Consider the following 23,007-nt stretch of genomic DNA (forward strand, 5'->3'; position numbering starts at 1 on the left):
TCTCTAGTATGTATAGATGCTTTATTGCTCTAAGTTGTTAGCCTGTTTTGTGGTGAAAATAAATTTGCAAAAGTAATTAGTAAATTAGTAAACACTTACAATTATGTTGTTTAGTGAAAAAGGATTGCAATGCATGATTTTTGGAAGAAATGAAGTGGAAGCAGCTTCCCAGTAACATTATTGAATCAATATCAGTATAAACTACACGCCTTGTGTAAACTGAAATACAGCAATACAAGTAAAATTTAGGGAAAATGCTGCTATATTGAGCACAAGAATGTCTGAGTCATTGTTGGAGATGACAATACTGAGATGTTATGTATTAGGAGGTGTAGGGGAGCTGCTGTATTGAGCTGTGTAGGTCTCTGTGGACCCATGTGATCTGTGTTAGTGTAATCTTACTCCAGAATGATGTGATTAGTGTTAGGTGAAACCTATTGACAAAGATACAGGCCCCACATCATACAGACAACGATAGAGGACATCCGTGTGGGATTTTCTCCTCCAAAGTTTGATATGATCACAACCATAATGATCTGGATACTGGTAGGCCACACTACAAACGCTCTAACAACTGACATACAACACAATGGCCCCAAGCTGGAACTAGTCATTATGTTAGCAAATGTTGACAAAGCTAAATACAATATAGCCAGTTATTTTTGCGGGGATTATATTTTTGCGATTTCTGGATTACGAAAATTGAATGTGAAATATCAAGAAATGGTTGAATAATGTTTACCATTAAAGCGTGCCATATCACCCAAATTTATAAATCCGCTGAAATTTGAATTCCCCGTTTTTAGATCAAATCATGAAAATTTTGACTCGCAAAAATGGCTATACAGCAAATTCACTGTTAATTGTTCACTATCAATTAGTTATAGAATTTACATGACAATGAAAAAATAATGAGAAAAAATTTCCAGGACAGGTAACATCAGAAGTTTTGGGAACAGAGGGAGGAGAGGGGGGTTATTAGTAAGCTAATGGCTTTGTTACAGTTCTAATTTTCATCGTTCGAGGATTGTGTAAACATACCGTAGTACCATAGCGGACAGAGTGTGTAGAAGTCACACCCCTGAATTTATCCAAATGTTCAAAGTTTGTAGAGATTTACCGTACTTTCCTAGATGACAGAGTTTGTAGTTTGAGCCTATATAAGTCACACCCCTGACTTTATACATTGTTTCAGGCTAATTAGTGCTAGCTCAAGTGCTAACAGTTCCGAGTGGCTACAAGGGGAGAGCCGTGGGTGTAGATCAAGAAACATTGCCATAAGGGTCCAACTCTAAATGCATATCAAAACTCTGGAGAAATATCATCTTTCAGTTCTTGTCATATTTCAAACAAATTCATCAATCCTGTTTATATATAAATCTATTCTGTTTTTGAGTTGCATCTTGTTTTTAATTCAATAAATATATAGAAGTACATATTAAAACAATATGGACTCCTATAATTTATGTTGACACAAAATTTATAGCTGTGAAGTCTCTGTTTTTTTAACAGATTTTAGTCAGAGCAAAATTATTTGAAATAACCTTGAGTAAATATGAACTGGGCTTAATAAAACTTTGTATGACTAACATTGAAAATATTTCAGACAAGTTCGAAAATCAGCTTGATTCAACAGTAATTTACGGAGTTCGTGCCCTTTGCACTTATAATTATGATTGGACCTTGGGAATACCATAACTTGAGTAAATATGCACCCAGCCTAATTTATACTTAAGGCCATACCAATTTGATTTCTCGTTCGTCAGATTTCCCGCTCCTATTTTGAACAAATACAAAAAAAATAAAAACAAAATTTTACCACCCTCTTTTCTCGCCGACGGAGTCTGACGAACTCGTGAAAAAAAATCCCGGATTTTTTCTGGACTCTAATTTTAGTGTACCCGTTTCTTGGTTGAACAGATGTTTGAATCGAAGGAATCAAAATTCATTCCGACGTGAAAGCGCCGATCAGACCCATAAAACGTGTTTTGAAGCGGCAAATCGCCATCGCCGGACTGTATAATGATTAATCATGGGCGTGCTTGTAGTGTCGGTAACAACAGAATCCGGACGCTCGAATGTTTTGCAAAATACAGCAATAGCCAATTAACATTGAAGGTGATGTAACTTTCTATCAGTTGTATGAACGCTTAGAACAAGAAAACAACATACATGAAATTAGATTATTTACTACGTACTCGCCCTCCCTCCCAAAACAACATTGTCATTTCATCGCCGTCAATGTCCGTTGACGTATGCAATGAACTTGGAATGCGTTTTGTTGAATTTTTAGTACTTAAGAATGACTCTCCACTTAATGAAACAACAACCAAACAATCGGCATTTTCTGTGTTGATGGAAAGATTTTAACTTCAATAGGAGAAAGTCTAGTGCTAACAAATGGGTATATTTATACCTGTATTATGTATCCCTCGTTGTTTTGTTGATTTTTGTTTGAATTTCATTTTTATGAGACTTATCATATTTTTGTCATTAAGTAATAGGGGGAAGTATGTATGTAGATGATGGTTACTTTTGTGCCAATCTAGAAGACATTGTAGCTTTTAGTAGGAGTAGAAAGTCTTGTGAAGAATAGTCAAGTGATAGAAAATTTGTTATAAATTACTTCCCCTTATTTTTTATCTTTATTCCATCGTTTTTATAAATCATTATGTTGTGATCCTTGTCATATTTTGTGCAGGAAATGTGTCGGAAGAGATTTTACTCCAATTAAAGAAAGTCTTGTGTCTAATGGCATAAAGAAATAAGTCAAGTGTTTGAAGATATATTACATTCCCTTGTGTTTTTTAGGGGGGGGGGGGTTGGTTTATTTTTTCATAACTGTTTTGAATCTTGTAAACATCTAGAATTGATATTTTGTATCAATTTAGAAGATATTTAAACTAGAACAGAATCAAGTGATAGAATATATATTACCTCCCCCTTATTGTTTTGTTTAATATCTTTCATATATATATTGTTGTTTTAAATTATTATTTTGTGCCAATGAGTGAATCCAGGAAGGATTAAAGATTGATATTTTTTGTACCAATCTAAAAGAGATTTTTAGATTTATAATTTTAATATTTTGTTGGTGTTGACATTCAATCTTTTTATTAAACCTTTTTGTTTATTTTATATGAGTTTTCTGTTGTAGTTTTTCTTTCTATTTTCATAAATTGTTATAAGTCCATCCAATACTACAGGTTTTCTAGGCCGATTTCACCTAGTTGGTATTGCAGGCAATAGTAAGATATTTATCCTTGTATTTTGATTATATTCATCTGATCATGCACGCTTTGAGTAGAAAATATGCGCTCGCTCCAAGATTTTGGCCATTTGAAAAATGTAAAAAAATTTCGCTCGCTCGCTCCAATTTTGAAATTCCAAAATCCGAAGAACAAGAAATCAAATTGGTATGGCCTAAGACTAACATTCAAAAGATCTCGGACGAGTAGTAATATGTCAGGGTTATCTTATATGTATAACCACTCAGCTACAGCAGTCCCCTATGATTTAGTGAAGTAGTACTTTGGAGATGGTTACATGCAGCAGTCTCTCAAAATACACTCATGACAGGTATACAGAATTGTATGTTATCTGTCCTTGGGTAACCTTAGCTGTTGCTTTAAGATAAAAACCAAAAGGTACAATTATCCTGACTTAACCTCCCATAGCAAGAATAATGGATAGGATGTTGTCTGTACAAGTGTTGACAAGACGGACTGTGAATTGATGGAGGATTACTATATAAGGCTTTATACCATTAGAGTGTTGTGGTATCTCTGTCCACCTTGGTGGTACTTGGCCTTGGCTGGGATGGTATGGAGAGGCCATATGATCAGTGTCGTTAAGGTACTTAACAAATCTGTCAGGTTCCTAATGGGTGCAGAGGTCAGCTAGAATGTTCCGGATGAGATGATCGTTGGTCAGATTTTCTCTGTTAAATACATTTATTTCTGATGAATAATTACACTTTACTTTATATTTCGAATTCAATAGTATTGAAAAACATCTTGCATTAAAACGAAACTATTTTCAATTGACATCTTATTCCAGTTTAAATCTAAATTATAAAAATGTCTTGCCTGTAAACTGTAGTAGTAGTTAGTTTGATTGCTGTGCTGATACTTTTACCTAAATCTCACTACCACGTTATAAAATATTTCAGTGAAAAATGTGGAATTTGGAGGTCAAATTTAAAATTGATAATACATTTTTTGATGCTGTGAAACAGCATTCTTAGGTATGCTCGAAGAGCCTGTGCACATCCAAGCAATAAAACCACTCCGCGATGAAAATTTAATGTTGTTTAGTTCATTTTACATATTACTTGATAGTATGAATAAATCGAACCTCAGTATTCAAAAACACAAACAATGCATTTGTACATACATATGCACCATAGACGGTATGTTTTAAGCGTTCAGTAGGGACTCTGTGATTTATGTATACCTACACGTCATGTAAGGTCCCAAAAATCACGAACAATGCATTCTTTGATGTATTCCTCCGCGCGCGGCAGACTTTCGGTGGATTTTGGATTGTGTATGATTTTTTCAATTTTACGTAATTCATGCTACTGAATAATTAATGTAATGATATGTTAGGAAGATAATTGCAAAAGAAAGTTCTTATAACGGTTATAGATGTTTTTGTTTCGGTTGCATTGACGAACTATATTTGATGATATTATTGCGCAGTAATAGTTAATAGTTATGAGGTTCCTCCCTTGTTCTGTCACTGGGAGCTAGTTGTGCCTTTTGTTTATCGACAACTGCGTTATATATTGAAAGGGAAAAAGTACAAAGTTTATCAACATAAACTTACAAAATATAATGATAATATAGATCTATATATATATACGAGCTACTATATATATAAGAGTGACAAATGAACTTATATTGATGTGTAAGTTACGGTAGCCTTAAGAAGACTTGTTAAAGTCCGATGCATTGCATGAAGTTTTGTTGACGTTATTGTTCTTATAAATTCAAAAGAAATTTGAGTGTCATAAGTAACCAAATAATGTACCTTTTATTTGGCAAAAATATCTGGCCATGATTTATTATTATTCAAAAGTCGGCAAAGCAAAAATCACGATAATATGTTCTTCACGATAATATGTCGCCATCCAGTACTGGGCCGCGACCAGTTATCGTGATTTTTATATTTGAGATGAATCATACGAAAAATTGGCAGACAATGTATGCATTAAATCGGACCTGTTCCAGACATCGACTGTACCAGTTATCGTGATTTTTCAACTTAGAAGAATTTTACGATCATACGACGTAAGCTTGATCAAAATATATAATCTAAAAACAGATAGACTCTAGTGTTGTATAACTTCTCACAACAGATAACTTTGATATCCCATGGTAACATTATAGTTCCTATCGGCGAAATCCATCCCATGCTCCTTTGGGGTGTCTTCACCGACGTTCGAGCATTTCGGCAAAAAAGCGGACCACGGATTGAGCTTGATTACAGATCGATTTTAATGGTAAACCGGAACAAGGATGCATCATTCAATCAATCAAAAGAGCTTGATATATCAATAAACAACAAACAAACAAAGATTAAGGTTTACCAGGTATACTAATGAACAACAAAAAAAGTTTGTGATTTGTGATCAATGTGTTATTATCATTTTTTCACTTTTCTTCATGTTTAAACCACAGCTATATGTACATGATATTTACAAAAGTTTTTTCTATTAGGAAATACTAAATCATACATCATCAAATATTTGCTAAGATAGGTGATTAAAATAATGCATGTATTTGAAATTCAAAATCATTGAAACAATAGCGACATTTATACACACAATATTTGATTCAGAGACAGTCATATAAATTCATTTACTGAAATAAATTATGCCATTAAATTTGTTGGCTACAGATACAGGTATACAGATGTACATCGTTCCTAGTGTAGGAAGCTAAAGTTTGTTTAGTTTTATTTTTTCAGCAAGTATATTATATGTTGACATCTGCATTTATGTATACACACTTATAGCTGCTAATAAATTATCCAGATTTAACATGCATTACAAATGAAATTCTCTTCCTCCTCATTATACTCTACACACACAGTGTGGTACCACACATCACAAACATCACACATGATCTGGATCTAGTACAGTACAGTTCTTACGAAGACTTGCTAAAGTCCGATGCATTACATGAAGCTTTTTTTATGTTACCGACTAGCGTTCTTGTGAATTTAAAATGAATCTGAGTTTTATACGTAACGAAATATTGTACCTTTTATTTGGCAAAAGTATCTGGCCATGATTTTTTAGTCAAAAGCCGTCAAAGCAACCCATGTTATTTTCTAAAAAGGAAACCAAAATATATCCGGAAATCGTAATATTTCTAATGTTATATTTTTCCGATAAATATTCTTAAATGTTAAGTGGATATGAAGATACGGCTATGTTAACTTATGATTTTTTTGTCTTTGAAGAGATGATGAAAATTCAACACTGCACACTTAATTAGTATACTAAATTCAATATTTAAATGAAAAACCAATTTCTTTATTCCTTTGTTTGAGTCCTTCATTCACAGCATCTTTGAGTGGCCTTGGCACTTTGATTGACAATCAATATTAAAAGTAGAATATGCTATTGATTTGTTGATTAACTTCAAAATCTTTTGCTCTACTTCCCTGCTTAGAAATATGAAAAAAAGTCCTTGTGATAGACACTAAAATAAATCATCCAATATTGAAGCCAACACTCAAGTGATATAATTGGGGCAAGGAGCTTAGGTGTTAATTCTTCCTATCAACTTGTGTGGACTAAATCAACACCAGATATTGGTAAATTAGGCCATTGTTCTAGCTGGAGTCAGTGATTCAGAGGTCAGTGTCTTATAAGAACAGCTGAGCAGATGAACATCCTGAACATACTCGAGAGCCTCGTCAATATTTAAAACCACTGTCTCCTTTAAGAGTATTACTTTTTCTAATCCTCCAGGAATATCTGTTTTCAATGGATCCACCTTTATTCTAAAATGATCAATATCTGATATATATGACTGAGAGTATTTAATGAAGAGATAAGTATGGTTACAAATGCCCTAAAATTACCCTTGACCCACATACGAATGACCTTGACCCTGTTTTATTGTACATGTATTGTGCGCAAACGTCTTCCAGTATACATCATTGTGTAAAATGTGCTAAGACTGTCGCCTGATGGAACTGATCTGTGTGACTATGTGTCTCCTCTGACCACTTGGAATCCAACTAATGTGTTAAATAATGTCCAGACCTTGCCTCAGACAACGACCTTCAGGATCCGTCATTTTCTTTTCTCTCCAGTGTGTTCTTTTCAGAATGTTGGTGAATAAAAGGGATATTTGGTTAACATATTGATTGTGTTTTCTAGAATTTGTTGTAGAGTCCAACAGTGTGTAGAAGCTGAACCTCAGATTCAGTTACAAATTAACATAACGGTCAACATAGCCCTGATAGAGAGATGGAACATGTAAATAAGAGATAAGGTTTACTTAGTCTGGCTTACTGATTCTAAGAAATAGATGTTTGGCAAGTCTTTCTAACCAGGCCCTGATTTCTCGAAACAAACTTAAGTCAAAAACTGACTTAAGTCATAAATTTTCTCATAAGTTACATAAGGAGAAAAACTAAAGTTTTGACTTAAGTCTGCACTTTTGTTTCGAGAAATCGGGGCCAGGTCCTTAGAATTAAATGTTTGGTAAGTCTGGCTAACCAGGTCCTTAGAATTAAATGTTTGGTAAGTCTGGCTAACCAAGTCCTTAGAATTAAATGTTTGGTAAGTCTGGCTAACCAGGTCCTTAGAATTAGATGTTTGGTAAGTCTGGCTAACCGGGTCCTTAGAATTAGATGTTTGGTAAGTCTGGCTAACCAGGTCCTTAGAATTAAATGTTTGGTAAGTCTGGCTAACAAGGTCCTTAGAATTAATGTTTGGTAAGTCTGGTAAAGGTCTTAGAATTAGATGTTTGGTAAGTCTGGCTGGCTTAGAATTAGATGTTTGGTAGTCTGCTTTAGAATTAGATGTTTGGTAAGTCTGGCTAACAGTCTTAGAATTAGATGTTTGGTAAGTCTGGCTAACCGGGTCCTTAGAATTAGATGTTTGGTAAGTCTGGCTAACAAGGTCCTTAGAATTAGATGTTTGGTAAGTCTGGCTAACAAGGTCTTTAGAATTAGATGTTTGGTAAGTCTGGCTAACAAGGTCTTTAGAATTAGATGTTTGGTAAGTCTGGCTAACAGGTCCTTAGAATTAGATGTTTGGTAAGTCTGGCTAACAGGTCCTTAGAATTAGATGTTTGGTAAGTGGCTAAATGAATCTGGCTACAGTCCTTAGAATTAGATGTTTGGTAAGTCTGGCTAACAGGTCCTTAGAATTAGATGTTTGGTAATCTGGCTAACAGGTCCTTAGAATTAGAGTTGTATCTGGACGTCCTAATAGATGTTGTCTGGCTAACGGTCCTTAGAATTAGATGTTTGGTAATTCTGGCTAACCAGGTCCTTAGAATTAGATGTTTGGTAAGTCTGGCTAACAAGGTCCTTAGAATTAGATGTTTGGTAAGTCTGGCTAACAAGGTCTTTAGAATTAGATGTTTGGTAAGTCTGGCTAACCAGGTCCTTAGAATTAGATGTTTGGTAAGTCTGGCTAACCGGGTCCTTAGAATTAGATGTTTATTGGTAATCTGGCTAACGGTCCTTAGAATTAGATGTTTGGTAAGTCTGGCTAACCAGTTTTGAATTAGATTGTTTGGTAAGTCTGGCTAACAGGTCCTTAGAATTAGATGTTTGGTAAGTTTGGCTAAGTCTTTGAATTAATGTTTGGTAAGTCTGGCTACGGTCCTTAGAATTAGATGTTGGTAGTCTGGCTAACAGGTCCTTAGAATTAGATTTGGTGTCTGGCTAACAAGGTCTTTAGAATTAGATGTTTGGTAAGTCTGGCTGACCGGTCCTTAGAATTAGATGTTTGGTAAGTCTGGCTAACCAGGTCCTTAGAATTAGATGTTTGGTAAGTCTGGCTAACCGGGTCCTTAGAGTTAGATGTTTGGTAAGTCTGGCTAACAAGGTCTTTAGAATTAGATGTTTGGTAAGTCTGGCTAACAAGGTCTTTAGAATTAGATGTTTGGTAAGTCTGGCTAACCAGGTCCTTAGAATTAGATGTTTGGTAAGTCTGGCTAACCGGGTCCTTAGAATTAGATGTTTGGTAAGTCTGGCTAACCAGGTCCTTAGAATTAGATACTTGGTATGTCTTGATGACCAGGTTCTTAATTAGAATTATATGTATTGAAGTGTTTGTGATCAAGACCAATTTTAGACCACACATTAACTGTGAGATCCCAGTAGGGAAGTTAACTGATACATGCATACACAGGAAACCAAAAAAATCAATTCACTTTTATGACACATAATGAAGGTTTTTCAAATAGACTTTCCAAAACTATAGCAAATTTATTAATGTTTTACAATACATACGACTTAAGATGCTTTCCATGTATTTGCACAATCATGTATGTAGTGCGAGGTGCATGTATTGAGAGATTGCGGTATGTTCATGTTGTGTCTTAATTTCTTGTCTTGTGGAACTCCTGCCCTTTTTATAGTGCTATATCACTGAAGTATGCTACCAAGATACCAAGCAACACGCCTAACCTGGTCACATTATACTGACAATTGGCGAACCAGTCGTGCCACTACCTGTATGCTGAGCGCTAAGCAGGACCAGAAACCAGATCCTACCTCACAGGTGTCAAGGTCGACGTAAGGAAGAAAAAAGTTAGTAAGGAAGAAAAGATAAGATTCTAAATTTAGTCGCCTTTTATGATTATGCAATAGGGGCAGCAGGTATAGTTAACGTTTGTCATTTCATCAAATTTTATTGACATATTGGTGTTGTATTGTCAATAGGATTGAACAACAGGCTTAGCCTATACACATTCTCTCCTAAAATAGTTAACGTTGAGGCTTAAAAGATAAAAGGAAATTCTGATCAGGACATTGCCTAAAAGTGTTCAGTTAAAAGTTATTTGAAACATACTGGTCTGAGCTGTAATATTCTATCATTACAGTGGTCAACATCATAACATAGCAAACAGCTACTACACAGAGGTCCTAACATTTATATGTTAATTATCGTAACAGCACACATATTAATGTACATGTATCAACAAGTCATCTATGCTTTTTTAATCTGCTTTTATCCTCAAAATTTGTGTTGTAAATTTTTTGTTTGTGTGTGAATATGACCATGACCCAGCATTGATGTTGGTAAGAGGTTTGTGGATTTGGTGTATAATGTGTACATTGATCTGGTGTCCAGACTGATTAATTGTATGGTGATCCACCCTGAGGACTGGGAGATGTCCGGTATCTGTCTGACACGGCCATTTCCACACTGCACTTATCTGGAACTGCGACAGATAATAACTGACCATTTCGTGTCTGGTACTGACCGTCTGGAGCATTTCTATGTCAGGGCATCACACAGTCATGATGGCCTGTTTACACATAAGAGTACTGAAAAACTATATAACAGAGTTCAAGATTTCCAGGATTTTTTTTTTTTTTTAACGTGTAAAACATCTATAATTATATTTTACTAATGTGTTTGGTCTTTATCTATTGGGTATCATACTTCCATAGTTACATAACCAACACTAGCACCAGATTGTCAGATTCAGTAATTGTGTACTTTTAATTGTTGATCACTGCAATATAAAATATTCAGTGTGTAGAAATTTAGTTCTATTGAAATTGATTTAACAAAATATTAGCTTGCAAATTAAAAAAAAAAAAAAAAAAAAAATGGATTAAAAGAAAAAGAGAGAAAAAAGAATGAATTAGAAAATGATACGTGAATGAGAAGGGTGACCCAATGTTTCTGTGGAATGGTTCCATCAAAATTCCTGTAACAGAAGAACCACCATGCAGCTATGGAATTGCATGTTAATGCCGATCAATGAAATAAAAACAGTATTTTCCCTGCAAGCTATGCAAGATATACACAACATGGGAAGTTCAGGCCAATTATTTGATTCTATTGGGGAATAACACAGCCATTTACATAGCTGTGTCTGATTAAAAAGGTGAAATTTTTACTGTAATTACCTAATGGCAAGTTTTATTGCTTTTCTCTCATTATACTGTTAAGTGGTGTCCATGAACAGGGTCATTTGCAACATTCAGTTAATAGTTCCTGAGTCCACAGGGAGATAGTTAAAGTGTCTGATGGATAAGTTTTTTTAAATTTTTTTTTTCATATGCAAAATTAAAAGGGTTATGATATTTGGTTTTCGTCCACAGATAAGCTGCACTGGTGAATAAGCCGCACTCCCAATTTTCAGGGGAAAAAGACGCGGCTTATACTCTGGAAATTATGGTAACCTATTTATACATAATTTAAGGATTCAGATATTTCATTTCATCAAATCTTGTTGCATATGCAAAAGGATTTAGCACCAGGCAAAGCCTACATAAGTCATCGTCAAACAAAACCAGTATGGAACAATGGTATGATGAATTAACAATAACTTACAGTCAAACCTGTCTATAAACACCACCCAAGGAACAAGTGGTCTTAATATAAGCAGATGGTCTTTATGCAGAGGTGGTCACTAAGGCAGGTTTGACTGAAGATGAAGGCATGGTTGATAGTGACATCCTACCTCCTGAAGAAGTAGTCATATCAGTGGTTTTCTAACTTTTATGTTCAAAATAATGCATTCTGTAATAAACATGTATTATGTTTGTGTCAAATGAAGCATTGATAGCTTTGAAACATCTATGTTTTAGTACATCTATATTCATAAAAAAATACCACAACAGGCTGCAGTTATTTGAAACCTTAAAAAATCTATTGCGTCAAAGGTTGTGTGAAATGAAATTTTATGTATATATTTGTTCAATATTGTTTAAGATTGTAAAAGTGATAGGGAAACTCTTCCAGCTGTTGTGTTATGAAAGAGCTTACTGTCTTAATTTACAGAAAGGACGGTCGGGGACTTCCAAACTTTCCCCCTTTCATAGCTTGGTGTTTTATCACTACAGATTACCAGATTGAAGGAACTGTAATTTCTAATCATCAAGAACAAGTCTCTATAAATACCTCATTAGGAAACAATTAATCAGTAGTTAGTGATATAAAGGTCAATTGGCATAGTTTGTTTAATTTGTTGGAATGCCTTAGTGAGGTTTTACAGATAGTTTGTTAGGTTGCCTTTGCTAAAATTGTGGTTTTTTTTCTCACATGAAGGATTCCATGCACATTTGTCATTACACTGTTTTAATATTCAGTTTTGTTTTATTTATATAACTGGGGAAGGGAATATGTGTGGGGTGTAGTTGATAAATATATTACATCACAAGCATGGTTTTCTTTCATAAATATCGGACATTGATTCAAGAGATAAGCAATACAGTTTTGATAATTTTCAGATTTCTTAATTCTTATTGAATAAGCATGGTTGACATATAAAGTTTGTTAATTCATCAACACCTCAGTCAGTGTGCACTACTTGGCTGGTCTTCTTAACATGCATATGAAATACATTTAATACTCTTGAAGGAGTTTGAAACCCAGTTTGGGTAGCTGCCAGTTACTGGTCGGTGGTTTTTCTCCAGGTACTCTGGCTTTCCACCAACTCTTTAAACCCAGGCATGACCATAAAGGATGTTAAGATAGTCACTAAAAATGATTGCTACTTTCACAAGATTTCGTAATCTTCATTAGAATTAAAAAGGCTTGGACTGAGGCAAGCTTGCCAAGTGTTTAAGCTTGATTTGTACATTATACATGTTCATTTGTATGTTTGGGTATAGTTCTTTTGGATGGAAAATGCAATAAAGTGAATTGTAAGCCATTCTCCCTCAGCGGTAATAGTGAAGTAGTGATATAGCTTTGTGTGTCTGACAGAATACAGCAGTTAGGGCTATAATGCATGTTTACACTGCTGGTAGATAGAAACACATTTTCACAGAATCGCTAAAAAAAGTTTGAAACAGAAGATAAAAGGCCTATTCAACATTGGCTAGTTTTGTATACACCACTGTGGAGGAAACATCCCAAGTACAGCACATCATGGCAATTAATTTCAGATCTAGCAAATTTATATTATCACACCACAGCTTATCAGTTAGACACATTTCCAAACTTGTGCTGCACACTGTATGACAGACTTGTTGAGATACAGGCCGTCCTGTGTAGTGATGTTTACATAAGGAGGTCCCCTCCCTTACACTCCTTGCCTCCTGGGGCCAAGTACAAGCTCTCAACTCAATACCATCTCTGTCCATTCCCATACACATCTCCTGTCAGCTGTCAACATTCTTCAGAAAGAATGACAAAAATCAGGGAAAACCGTTTACACAGATCATTTCTGGTGGATTGTTGATTTGTTTCCAGTCACCGATCCAAAACATACATTCTTCATTGTCATATCTAATATTTCTAGTAAATAATATTTATACTTTTCATGAGTTCAAGTGATTAAACAACATGCTTATCACATCAATTTGTCTCTTGGTTTTCAGCAATATTATAGTTCACTGAACAAATTACATATGATAAGGACAAGTTTCTGGTAGTGTTTTCTGTTGTTTTTTTGCTACAATTCTGTGTCATTTATCACCCAATTTAGGAATTTATCGCTGAATAAGAGTTTACATTTCATGTGTGATTATACAAATATTGACTTTTTGTAGGTTAATACGAGGAATTGTTAAACCTGAGAAAGATGATATTCCCTGAGGCCGCAGGCCAAGGGAAATATCACCTTTCAAAGGTTTAACAATTCCTCTATTAACCTACAAAAAGTCAATAATTGTTTTGTTATATGAAATGATACAAGTTTTGCTATTTAAAACAATTTTGAAGCAAGGGCAGCGCAATGACTAATTTGACAAAAAGTCAAGAAAATCTTCATCCACGTATCCTCAGTACAATGTAGGTACTTTTAATACTTCTATTATGCTTTTTCATAATATATAATCTTCGAATATACAGCTACATTTGACATGTGTAAAATACCTTTCCTAATCCTACTACACTGTTGTCTGCCATGTTTGATTTGGTTATTGCCCGATGATCAGCAATGCTCTATTTTGATTGTAGAAATGTAGAAAAGACCAGGAATTCCCTGTGTCTATTTATAGCCAGGTTACAGGATTTGCAATGTCAACCTCTGAACAGGTGTTCATCGGTCTCAGGTTGACTTTGCATTTTGTCAAGACCTGTCCGAGCGGTCTAGACCAATCAGAAAACCGCAAAACTCACAGTCATATAATAATACACTTTTGTCAACTTAAACATGTTGATGAAGAAAATCCTATGCAATATTTATATATCAATTTTTAGCTCACCTGGCCCGAAGGGCTGGTGAGCTTATGTCATGGCCCGGTGTTCGTCTATCCCTCAACATTTCCTTTAAATCACTACTAGTCATAGAGTTTAGCATGGATTTTAACCAAATTTGGCCACAAATATCCTTGGTTGAAGGGGAACAGAACTTGAATAAATTTTGGCTCTGACCTCCTGGGGGCAGGAGGGACGGGGCCCGATAGGAGAAATAGAGGTAAATCCTATAAATCGCTACTTGTCCTAGAGTTCTGCATGGATTGTAACCAAATTTGGCAGCAAACATCCTTGGGGGAAGGGGAACAGAACTTGTATAAATTTTAGCTCTGACCCCAAGGGGCAGGAGGGGCCTGGAGGCCCAATAGGGGAATTAGAGGTAAATCCTATGAGTCGCTACTTTTCCTAGAGTTCTGCATGCATTGTAACCAAATTTGGCCACAAACATCCTCTGGGGAAGGGGAACAGAACTTGTATAAATTTTGGCTCTTAACCCCAAAGGGGAAGGAGGGCTGGGCCCAAATTTCGCAACAAACATCCTTAGGGGAAGGGGAACAGAACGTGTTTAAATTTTGGCTCTGACCCCTTGGGGGCAGGACAGGCGGGGCCCAATAGGGGAAATAGAGGTAAATCCTATAAATCGCTACTTGTCCTAGAGTTCTGCATGGATTGTGACCAAATTTGACCACAAACATCCTTTGGGTAAGAAAAACAGAACTTGTATTAATTTTGACTCTGACCCCCTGGGGGCAGGAGGAGTGGGCCATATAGGGGAATCTGATGTAATTCCTTCAGAAAAGAAACAATGAACCTGCATTCAGATCATTACTAAAATGGCATTACAAAATAGGTGAGCGATACAGGCCCTCTGGGCCTCTTGTTGTACTAACAGATGTGACCTTTCAAACAACTTTGTAAACAAAAATTGAAACGATAATATGTTCATAATTATGTTGACTATCAAAATGTCCAGAACAATATCCATAATTCAGTACAGACTGCCTATCCACATGTGTGAGGAAGTCTCCTTGTCTAAAACAATATGCACTTGACAGACGTAAGTGTAATGATGTTTTCACAGCTTAGACATTTTGTTGCTTACACTGCCATATGATTAAAAAGTCGGTGAACTCTTCAGTCTGTTTCACGCATAGATTAAATAGCATGTATACAATTTATAAATTTTCTTCATTCTTTCTCATTTTTGCATGGCTGTCCTACAGTAGAGACATAACCTTTGGTAATACAAGACAGGCAGCAAATGTATGTTCTAGCTAGTTTTAAAAAATATATCACACATCAATTTTGATTTCTTAAACTAACAAAAAATATTCAGTGATTAGAAAATGAAGGTGGTCAAGACACTCAGAAACATCTTATAAACTGATGCCAGGTAGACCTGGTAAATCTATTATATACATGTGTACAGCAAATTTTAGGTACAAAGAAATGTGTGGATTCAGCAAGTTTATATATATGGGCAATAAAAATGCACTTCCTTCAATTCTAATTTTACTTCATCCATGGAAGATACAGCAACTCTATCTTTGGACCTAGGGAATTACAGCAAATGTATGGCCTTTGATAATATTTCAATTATTGATTTTTTTTAGACCTCGGGAAATAAAATAAATATGGCCTATAATTACAATTCTAATAGCACCTGTAAATGTGAGGAATTGCATCAAGGTTTTTCCTTACACATCGGCTCCTTTGAGCATTGGAGTAACATGTGACAAGCATTCACATGGTAACAGGAATGTACTTGTTGCTACCGTACAGCAGCTGGAATCATCACTCGCTGTAATATATGGCAATTACCTAGGTATAACTTTTCATTTGCACATGGAATAAGCTATTGTGAATTAGTGTATTACATTAAAGTAGATCTATAGGATACAACAGATATATGCAACTTTATTTACCTTTGTATTTTACAAAGATAATATAACATTAGTGCAGTGGTGATATTACCATGACACATAAACAAATAAAAAGGAACCTTGTAGGTAACGATCAAAATAAAGACCTGCTGAAATGATACAATGGTAAATACCGAAAAATAATCTCCTATAAATCCGTCTTTTGTACTGATGTTTTGACTATAGGCTTGACTTTGAATTCTGTATAAATCCCTGTGGATACATACTTCTATTTAATGCATATAATATTGAATAGGCAGAAATGTCAGAAGTGACAGTAAAAACGGTGACATTAAATGTTTCAAAACTGTGGAGGCTTTCTGGGAAAGGCTGTTGACTGTGTTAGATTTCAATGCGTGTTATGTATTTGGCTGTGTCATCAGAAACTGAGACATTTGGTAAAGATTGACAGGATTTCTATAGCTTCAGGGATATAGCTAGAGGTGTAACAGGCCTTATATAAAGATCACAAATATCACAAATATTGTCAACCAAGTCTCGTATGTAACCATGGTAACAGACATGGTCAGATTTCTATTTCCTCACTGTAAGATTCATAACCATAATATGCTGACATTAATGTCTGAAATAAATTCCTACCCTGTCTGCTGACTGAACTGAGCCAGCATTGTACAACAAAAGATCAGTATTTCCTCTGTATAAAGACAGCGGAACTGATACTAAACCAAACTTTTCTGTTAATTTTATTTTCTCTTCTGTTCTCCATATTTAGCTTTCATTATTACATGGTACATTTTTAATCTTTCATACGATGTCCGATTAATGTTCATCAACTTTGCAAATATTGACCACTTTTTTGTGGTTAGTTTCAAAGTTTTGACCAATTGACACATAGTAAAAGTTGTATTGACTTTTTTTCATATATTTCAAGAATGTTATATGATGTTTTACTAAGAAGTGGTCCTTAGTTTAAAGCCACACTATCTGTAACTATCAACAAAAAGTCAAGTTAGATTCTACCCCGATATTGTTAGTATTTGTAGTTGTAGTTGAAATTAAGTTATATCTAAGAATATTTAAAATAATTTCTTAATAACTTTGGTACAGCAGTTGTTGAAAGTCGATACTTGTAAACATGCCTTCATTTTAACTGGTCGCCATAGAAGTTACGATTATTGCCGAACAAAAGTCGGAAAGTTCATAACCCGTTCTTGGAAGAGTACGGATAGACGTTACGTAGTTACGGTAGTCACATGACGTTCTCAGCAACGACATTACAATGTCAGCTTACTTCGGCTTGTTTGGCTTAGTAGGACCCACCTAGCGATGTTCAATATTTATTTGATATTTATCAAAAGTTTCCGAATCATTATCACTCATCTTGTCTTCGATTTAGTCCTATCTCTGCATGATTTATAACAGGATTTGATTTTCACCATTCTTCTAAATCATGAAAAAAATTAGACAGATACGGATAGTGAGGCTTTAACTGTCAATAAACACCCTAACAAAATTACTTTTAATGTCATTTAACTTCAATAGGTGTCAAAGTCAACTTATGTCAGGAAGATATTAGTGACATTGTTGTTGATAAAATTGTGTTACATAAAGATATCAAGGTGCTTGTGTAATTGAAATTAAGATTTGATTTTAATTAGACTCAAGATGGCCACCATTTATGCAAACATTATTTACAAGCTGTAATACATAGTGGGTAAATAGATAATTGGCCTATTTCCTATCATTAATTTACAGTCTGTATCAGAGGAGAGACGTCCAATACTTGCCTTGACTACCAGTAAATGTTCTATCATTAATTTACAGGCTGTATCAGTGGAGAGAAGATGTCCCATACTTGTCTTGACTACCAGTAAATGTTCTATCATTAATTTACAGGCTGTATCAGTGGAGAGAAGATGTCCCATACTTGTCCAATGACTACCAGTAAATGTTCTATCATTAATTTACAGGCTGTATCATTGGAGAGAAGATGTCCCATACTTGTCTTGACTACCAGTAAATGTTCTATCATTAATTTACAGGCTGTATCAGTGGAGAGAAGATGTCCCATACTTGTCTTGACTACCAGTAAATGTTCTATCATTAATTTACAGGCTGTATCAGTGGAGAGAAGATGTCCCATACTTGTCTTGACTACCAGTAAATGTTCTATCATTAATTTACAGGCTGTATCAGTGGAGAGAAGATGTCCCATACTTGTCTTGACTACCAGTAAATGTTCTATCATTAATTTACAGGCTGTATCAGTGGAGAGAAGATGTCCCATACTTGCATTGACTATCAGTATTGTGCCAGTGAGATTAAAACTATTGCCGATTTCAAGATCTGTTGTTGCCATGGACACACCTGCAACAATTATTTCACCAAAGCTCAGTTTGAAGTTGGGAAACGTGAAAATCAAATGCTAAGTAAGAATATTTTGATATTAAGTCTCATGGTGACCTATTCAAATCACCTTTTGTCTGTCGTGCGACGATAAACTTTTTACATTTGCGACTTCTTCTCGAAAACCACTAAAACAATTTCATTGAAATTTTGCACAAATCTTCTAAGGCATAAGGCCAATCAAAATTGTGAATTATATGACCCCCACCTCCCAAGGGGCTGTGGAAGGGGCCAAAAGGGGTAAAATCGACGTACATTTTGTACATGTAAAGTTAAAACTTCGCATTGAGTACAGTCGTCTTTGACTTCATCATGTCCATGAAGTTTTCATAGGCAAATGTTTATATGATATACAGAAACTTTAATCCTGAACATACTCCCGTTTTTCTTATACCTTCGTTTGTATTTCAGAACGTCAGGATCCGTAATTTATTTACGATCAAGCCGTGTCCGTGATTATAACAATGGTATTACCGGTTTATCCTAGCCGATCTTTTTGCGTTAATTGTTAATCGTTAGCCTGTATTGCGTGAATCGTTGATCGTTAATCATTAGCATTAGCAATCATTAGCATTAGCTAACGGACAAATTTTTTGCATGGCATTTGTATTAGGCTGGGAACGTTAAACGGTTCAGGTACTGTAGCTAAACTTCAAAAATCTTCTTCTGAAATTCTGGAACTGGTAGAATCAAATACTCATCACAGATGGAAAGGTCTTTAGGTCCTCTTCAAAAATTGTGAATTATATGACCCTGGGGTCGGGGTCTCTAGTTTCTCCCTGGGAAGGGGATCAAGTTTACTATAGTTTGTATTGGAAAAAACACATTTATGAACTTTATTTGCTTAGTTTTCATAGGAAATTAGTCAAACTGGGTTAGAATTATTAGCCTTAGATAGCATTTTAACATCTTATCAATATTGGTCCTAGCTGACCTTTAGGGACCAGAGGGGCGGGGCAGAAAAGGGTCAAAATGGCTAAAATTTCAAAAATCTTTTGAATGCACAGATTAGATGGAACAAAATAATTTTCATAGATTAAAACGTCAAATTTATAAAATTACTGACTGACTTCAAGGGCCTGATGGGCCAATATATATTGGTTATAAATATGTCTTTGTTTCATTCTCTATCCAAACTCAGGTGACTGTTAAGGCCCATGGGCCTCTTGTTTTTAGGTCATCTGACCCGAAGGGTTAGGATGACCTATAGTCGTCACGTTTCGTCCGCCGTGTGCCGTGCGCCATCCACCATCCGCCATGCCTTAACTCTTCACATTTTGAACTTCTTCTCAAGTTCTACTTGTGCGATTTGGCTGAAACTTGCATGAAATGATCCTGACATGGTCCCGACAAAGTATTGTTATTTTTTGGGTCGATCCGAAATCCAATATGGCCGCCACAGCCGCCATCTTGAAAACACATTTTGAACTTCTTCTCAAGTTCTACTAGTGCGATTTGGCTGAAACTTGCATGAAATGATACTGACATGGTCCCGACAAAGTGTTGTTATTTTTCGGGTTGATCTGAAATCCAAGATGGCCGCCACAGCCGCCATCTTGAAAACACATTTTGAACTTCTTCTCAAGTTCAACTGGTGTGATTTGACTGAAACTTGCATGAAATGATCCTGACATGGTCCAGACAAAGTGTTGTTATTTTTCGGGTTGATCCGAAATCCAAGATGGCCGCCACAGCCGCCATCTTGAAAACACATTTTGAACTTCTTCTCAAGTTCTACTGGTGCGATTTGGCTGAAACTTGCATGAAATGATCCTGACATGGTCCCGACAAAGTGTTGTTATTTTTCGGGTCGATCCGAAATCCAAGATAGCCGCCACAGCCGCCATCTTGAAAACACATTTTGAACTTCTTCTCAAGTTCTACCAGTGCGATTTGGCTGAAACTTGCATGAAATGATCCTGACATGGTCCCGACAAAGTATTGTTACATCTCTGGTTGATCCTAAATCGAAGATGGCCACCACGACACTATATCTAATTAATTTTCTATATGTTAAGGCCCTTGGGCCTCTTGTTTGAAATAAAATTTGTTGAAAGAAATTGAAAATGATCCTGACAAGGTCCTTACAAAGTGACACCATATATACATGTAATTAATTTTACTATTGCCAAGGTAGTCAGATGACCGTTGAAGCCCTTTGGGCCTCTTGTTCGTTTTACCTTCACTGTTTAATATAAAGTACAGTGAGGAAATGTTTTCTGACCTATATGAAGATCACAAATTTTCAGGCATCAGTAAACCTCTGGAACAATTATCCCCATCACAATTTATATCTATCCTGTAACACAGGTACTGTGTGTATTATTTCTTGATACTCCAGGAGTTGCTTGGGTCATGTGCCCAAAGTAGGTCACATAACCTACTTTTTGGCATTTGACCTAAATCAAACAACAAAGCTTTTCTAGGATTATGTTGAACAGTTAATTACTCTTCCTGTATCTATTTCCTGTAATCTTCCTTGATCTACAAGCTCTATTAATAGAAACCAGATAGGAGGGTTGAGGACAAAAATATGATGATTTCGTGTAGGAAAAAACCATGTAGATTAAATGATTATTTTGTTTCTTTTACAGGTGATCAGGCACAGAAGCCAACTATTAAAGAAAAGACAGTGTCACCAGGTAAGTCAATCTCAGCTACAGTTTATATGTTTACTAGTCTTATATCAGGTACAGTAATTATGGCTTGAATTTAGTCTATCTACGGGTCTGGCTTGAGAAAGAATTGATTGGTTTAACATGATATAAACAGTCAGAGTCGTTTAAGAACATCATATATAGAGGAGGTGGAAAAAAGCCAGAGTACCTGTAGAAAATGGGAAAACATCAACCAGCGGTCAGGTCAATAACTGGCAACTGATACAAACTTCCAACCCAGAGGTAGAGGGTTTGTAGCATGTCAGGATATTTCAAGCACTTGGCAACTGCAGCCCCGTTTGATGGGAGAAGTATTGAACTTTCTTGGATATAAAAAGAAACATTTGAGGAATACAATATGTATAATTATAACATTTTCTTATTAGTTTTTGATAATTTTACTAGTGTATTTGATGAAATTTGGTATGGTAGGTAGAATGTGACACATCCCTCTTGGCTTAAGTGTAGAGAATCTATTTCAGTCCAAAGTGCAATCCTCTACAGTGCATATATTAATGAGTAAGCTATACAGCTCAACTTCCTGATCAATATATAGCTGGGACAAATAATTAACAAAACAATTTGTCATCACGTGTTCCAAAGGGAGGAGGTTAATAGATGATAATGAGTACTATAATTAGTCACCAGAATAGTCCTACAGGTTAATAAGGCTCACCAGTAAGATATATTGTGTTGAGTTATAAACAGTCTCAATTTTTAGCTCACCTGGCCTGAAGTCTGTCGGCTGTCAACTTTTCACAAAAAATCCCTACAAGTCATAAACGGCTAAATAGATTTTCACCAAATTTGGTCTGAAGCTTCCTTTGGTGAAGAGAAACCAATCTTGTATAAATGGTGACCCTGGCCCCCCAGGGGCCTGAGGGGTGGGCCCAATACAGGAAATGTAGCAAATTCTTTAAAATCCTTCTTCTTCTGTGGGAATGAAGGGATTCAGTTCTTATTTGGTCTGAAGCTTCCTTGGGTGAAGTGGAACCAATTTTGTATAAACGTTAGGGCTGTTCCCCCAGGGTCTAGAGGGGCGGGCCCTATAGGGAAAATATAGCAAATTCTTTTAAATCCATCTGTAGAAATAAATAGATTAAGTTCAATTCTAAAGCCGTCAAGCTGGTAGCTTGTGTTCTTAGCCTGAAACAGGTGAGTGATACAGGTCTAATGGGTCTCTTGTTAAATTCCAAATACCATGTAGGCAAATGTCATGATATTTGGTTTGTGGTATAATGGACTGAAGTGCTACTAGGTGCTAGAAAATACTGGTAACCTTTTAATGGTGACAACATGTTATATAACAAAAACAAAAATCAAACATTGTATACATATTGTGAACAAAACATGGAAAAGGGTCAGCATTATTATTAAAAAATATACTTTACCTTCTATCAAGGTTATTGGGGCTTAATGTTGTAAATCTTTTGGATAATAGATCTTCAAAAAGGCCAATTAGATGTCTGGTGTCACTGTACAGTCAACCCTGTCTGTAGGGACCACCCAGGAGACCAAGACAAAATGGTCCTTATAGCCAAGTGGTCTATATATATATACACAGGCAAAATTGTGTTGAAATTGATAATTGAGGACTCTCCAAGGATGGTCTTAATAAGCAGGTGGTCATTGTACAGAGGTGGTTGTTAAGACAGGGTTGACTGTATTTGGTCTGTAGCATGCTGGAATGAAGATCTGT

General features: G+C 35.7%; 1 protein-coding gene across 1 annotated transcript in view; it reads left to right on the forward strand.

Moving 5' to 3' along the window:
- The window catches only part of LOC138320949 (bone morphogenetic protein receptor type-2-like), a 66,647-nt gene that overhangs the window by 31,138 nt on the left and 12,502 nt on the right, over nucleotides 1-23,007 (forward strand). Inside the window, exons 3-4 of the mRNA XM_069264273.1 lie at nucleotides 18,504-18,674; nucleotides 21,246-21,293. Of these exons, the coding sequence (XP_069120374.1) occupies nucleotides 18,504-18,674; nucleotides 21,246-21,293 (219 nt within the window). The remainder of the gene's footprint in view (nucleotides 1-18,503; nucleotides 18,675-21,245; nucleotides 21,294-23,007) is intronic.

The sequence above is a fragment of the Argopecten irradians genome, chromosome 4, assembly GCF_041381155.1.
Source record: "Argopecten irradians isolate NY chromosome 4, Ai_NY, whole genome shotgun sequence".
In the NCBI taxonomy this organism is placed as follows: Eukaryota; Metazoa; Mollusca; class Bivalvia; order Pectinida; family Pectinidae; genus Argopecten; species Argopecten irradians.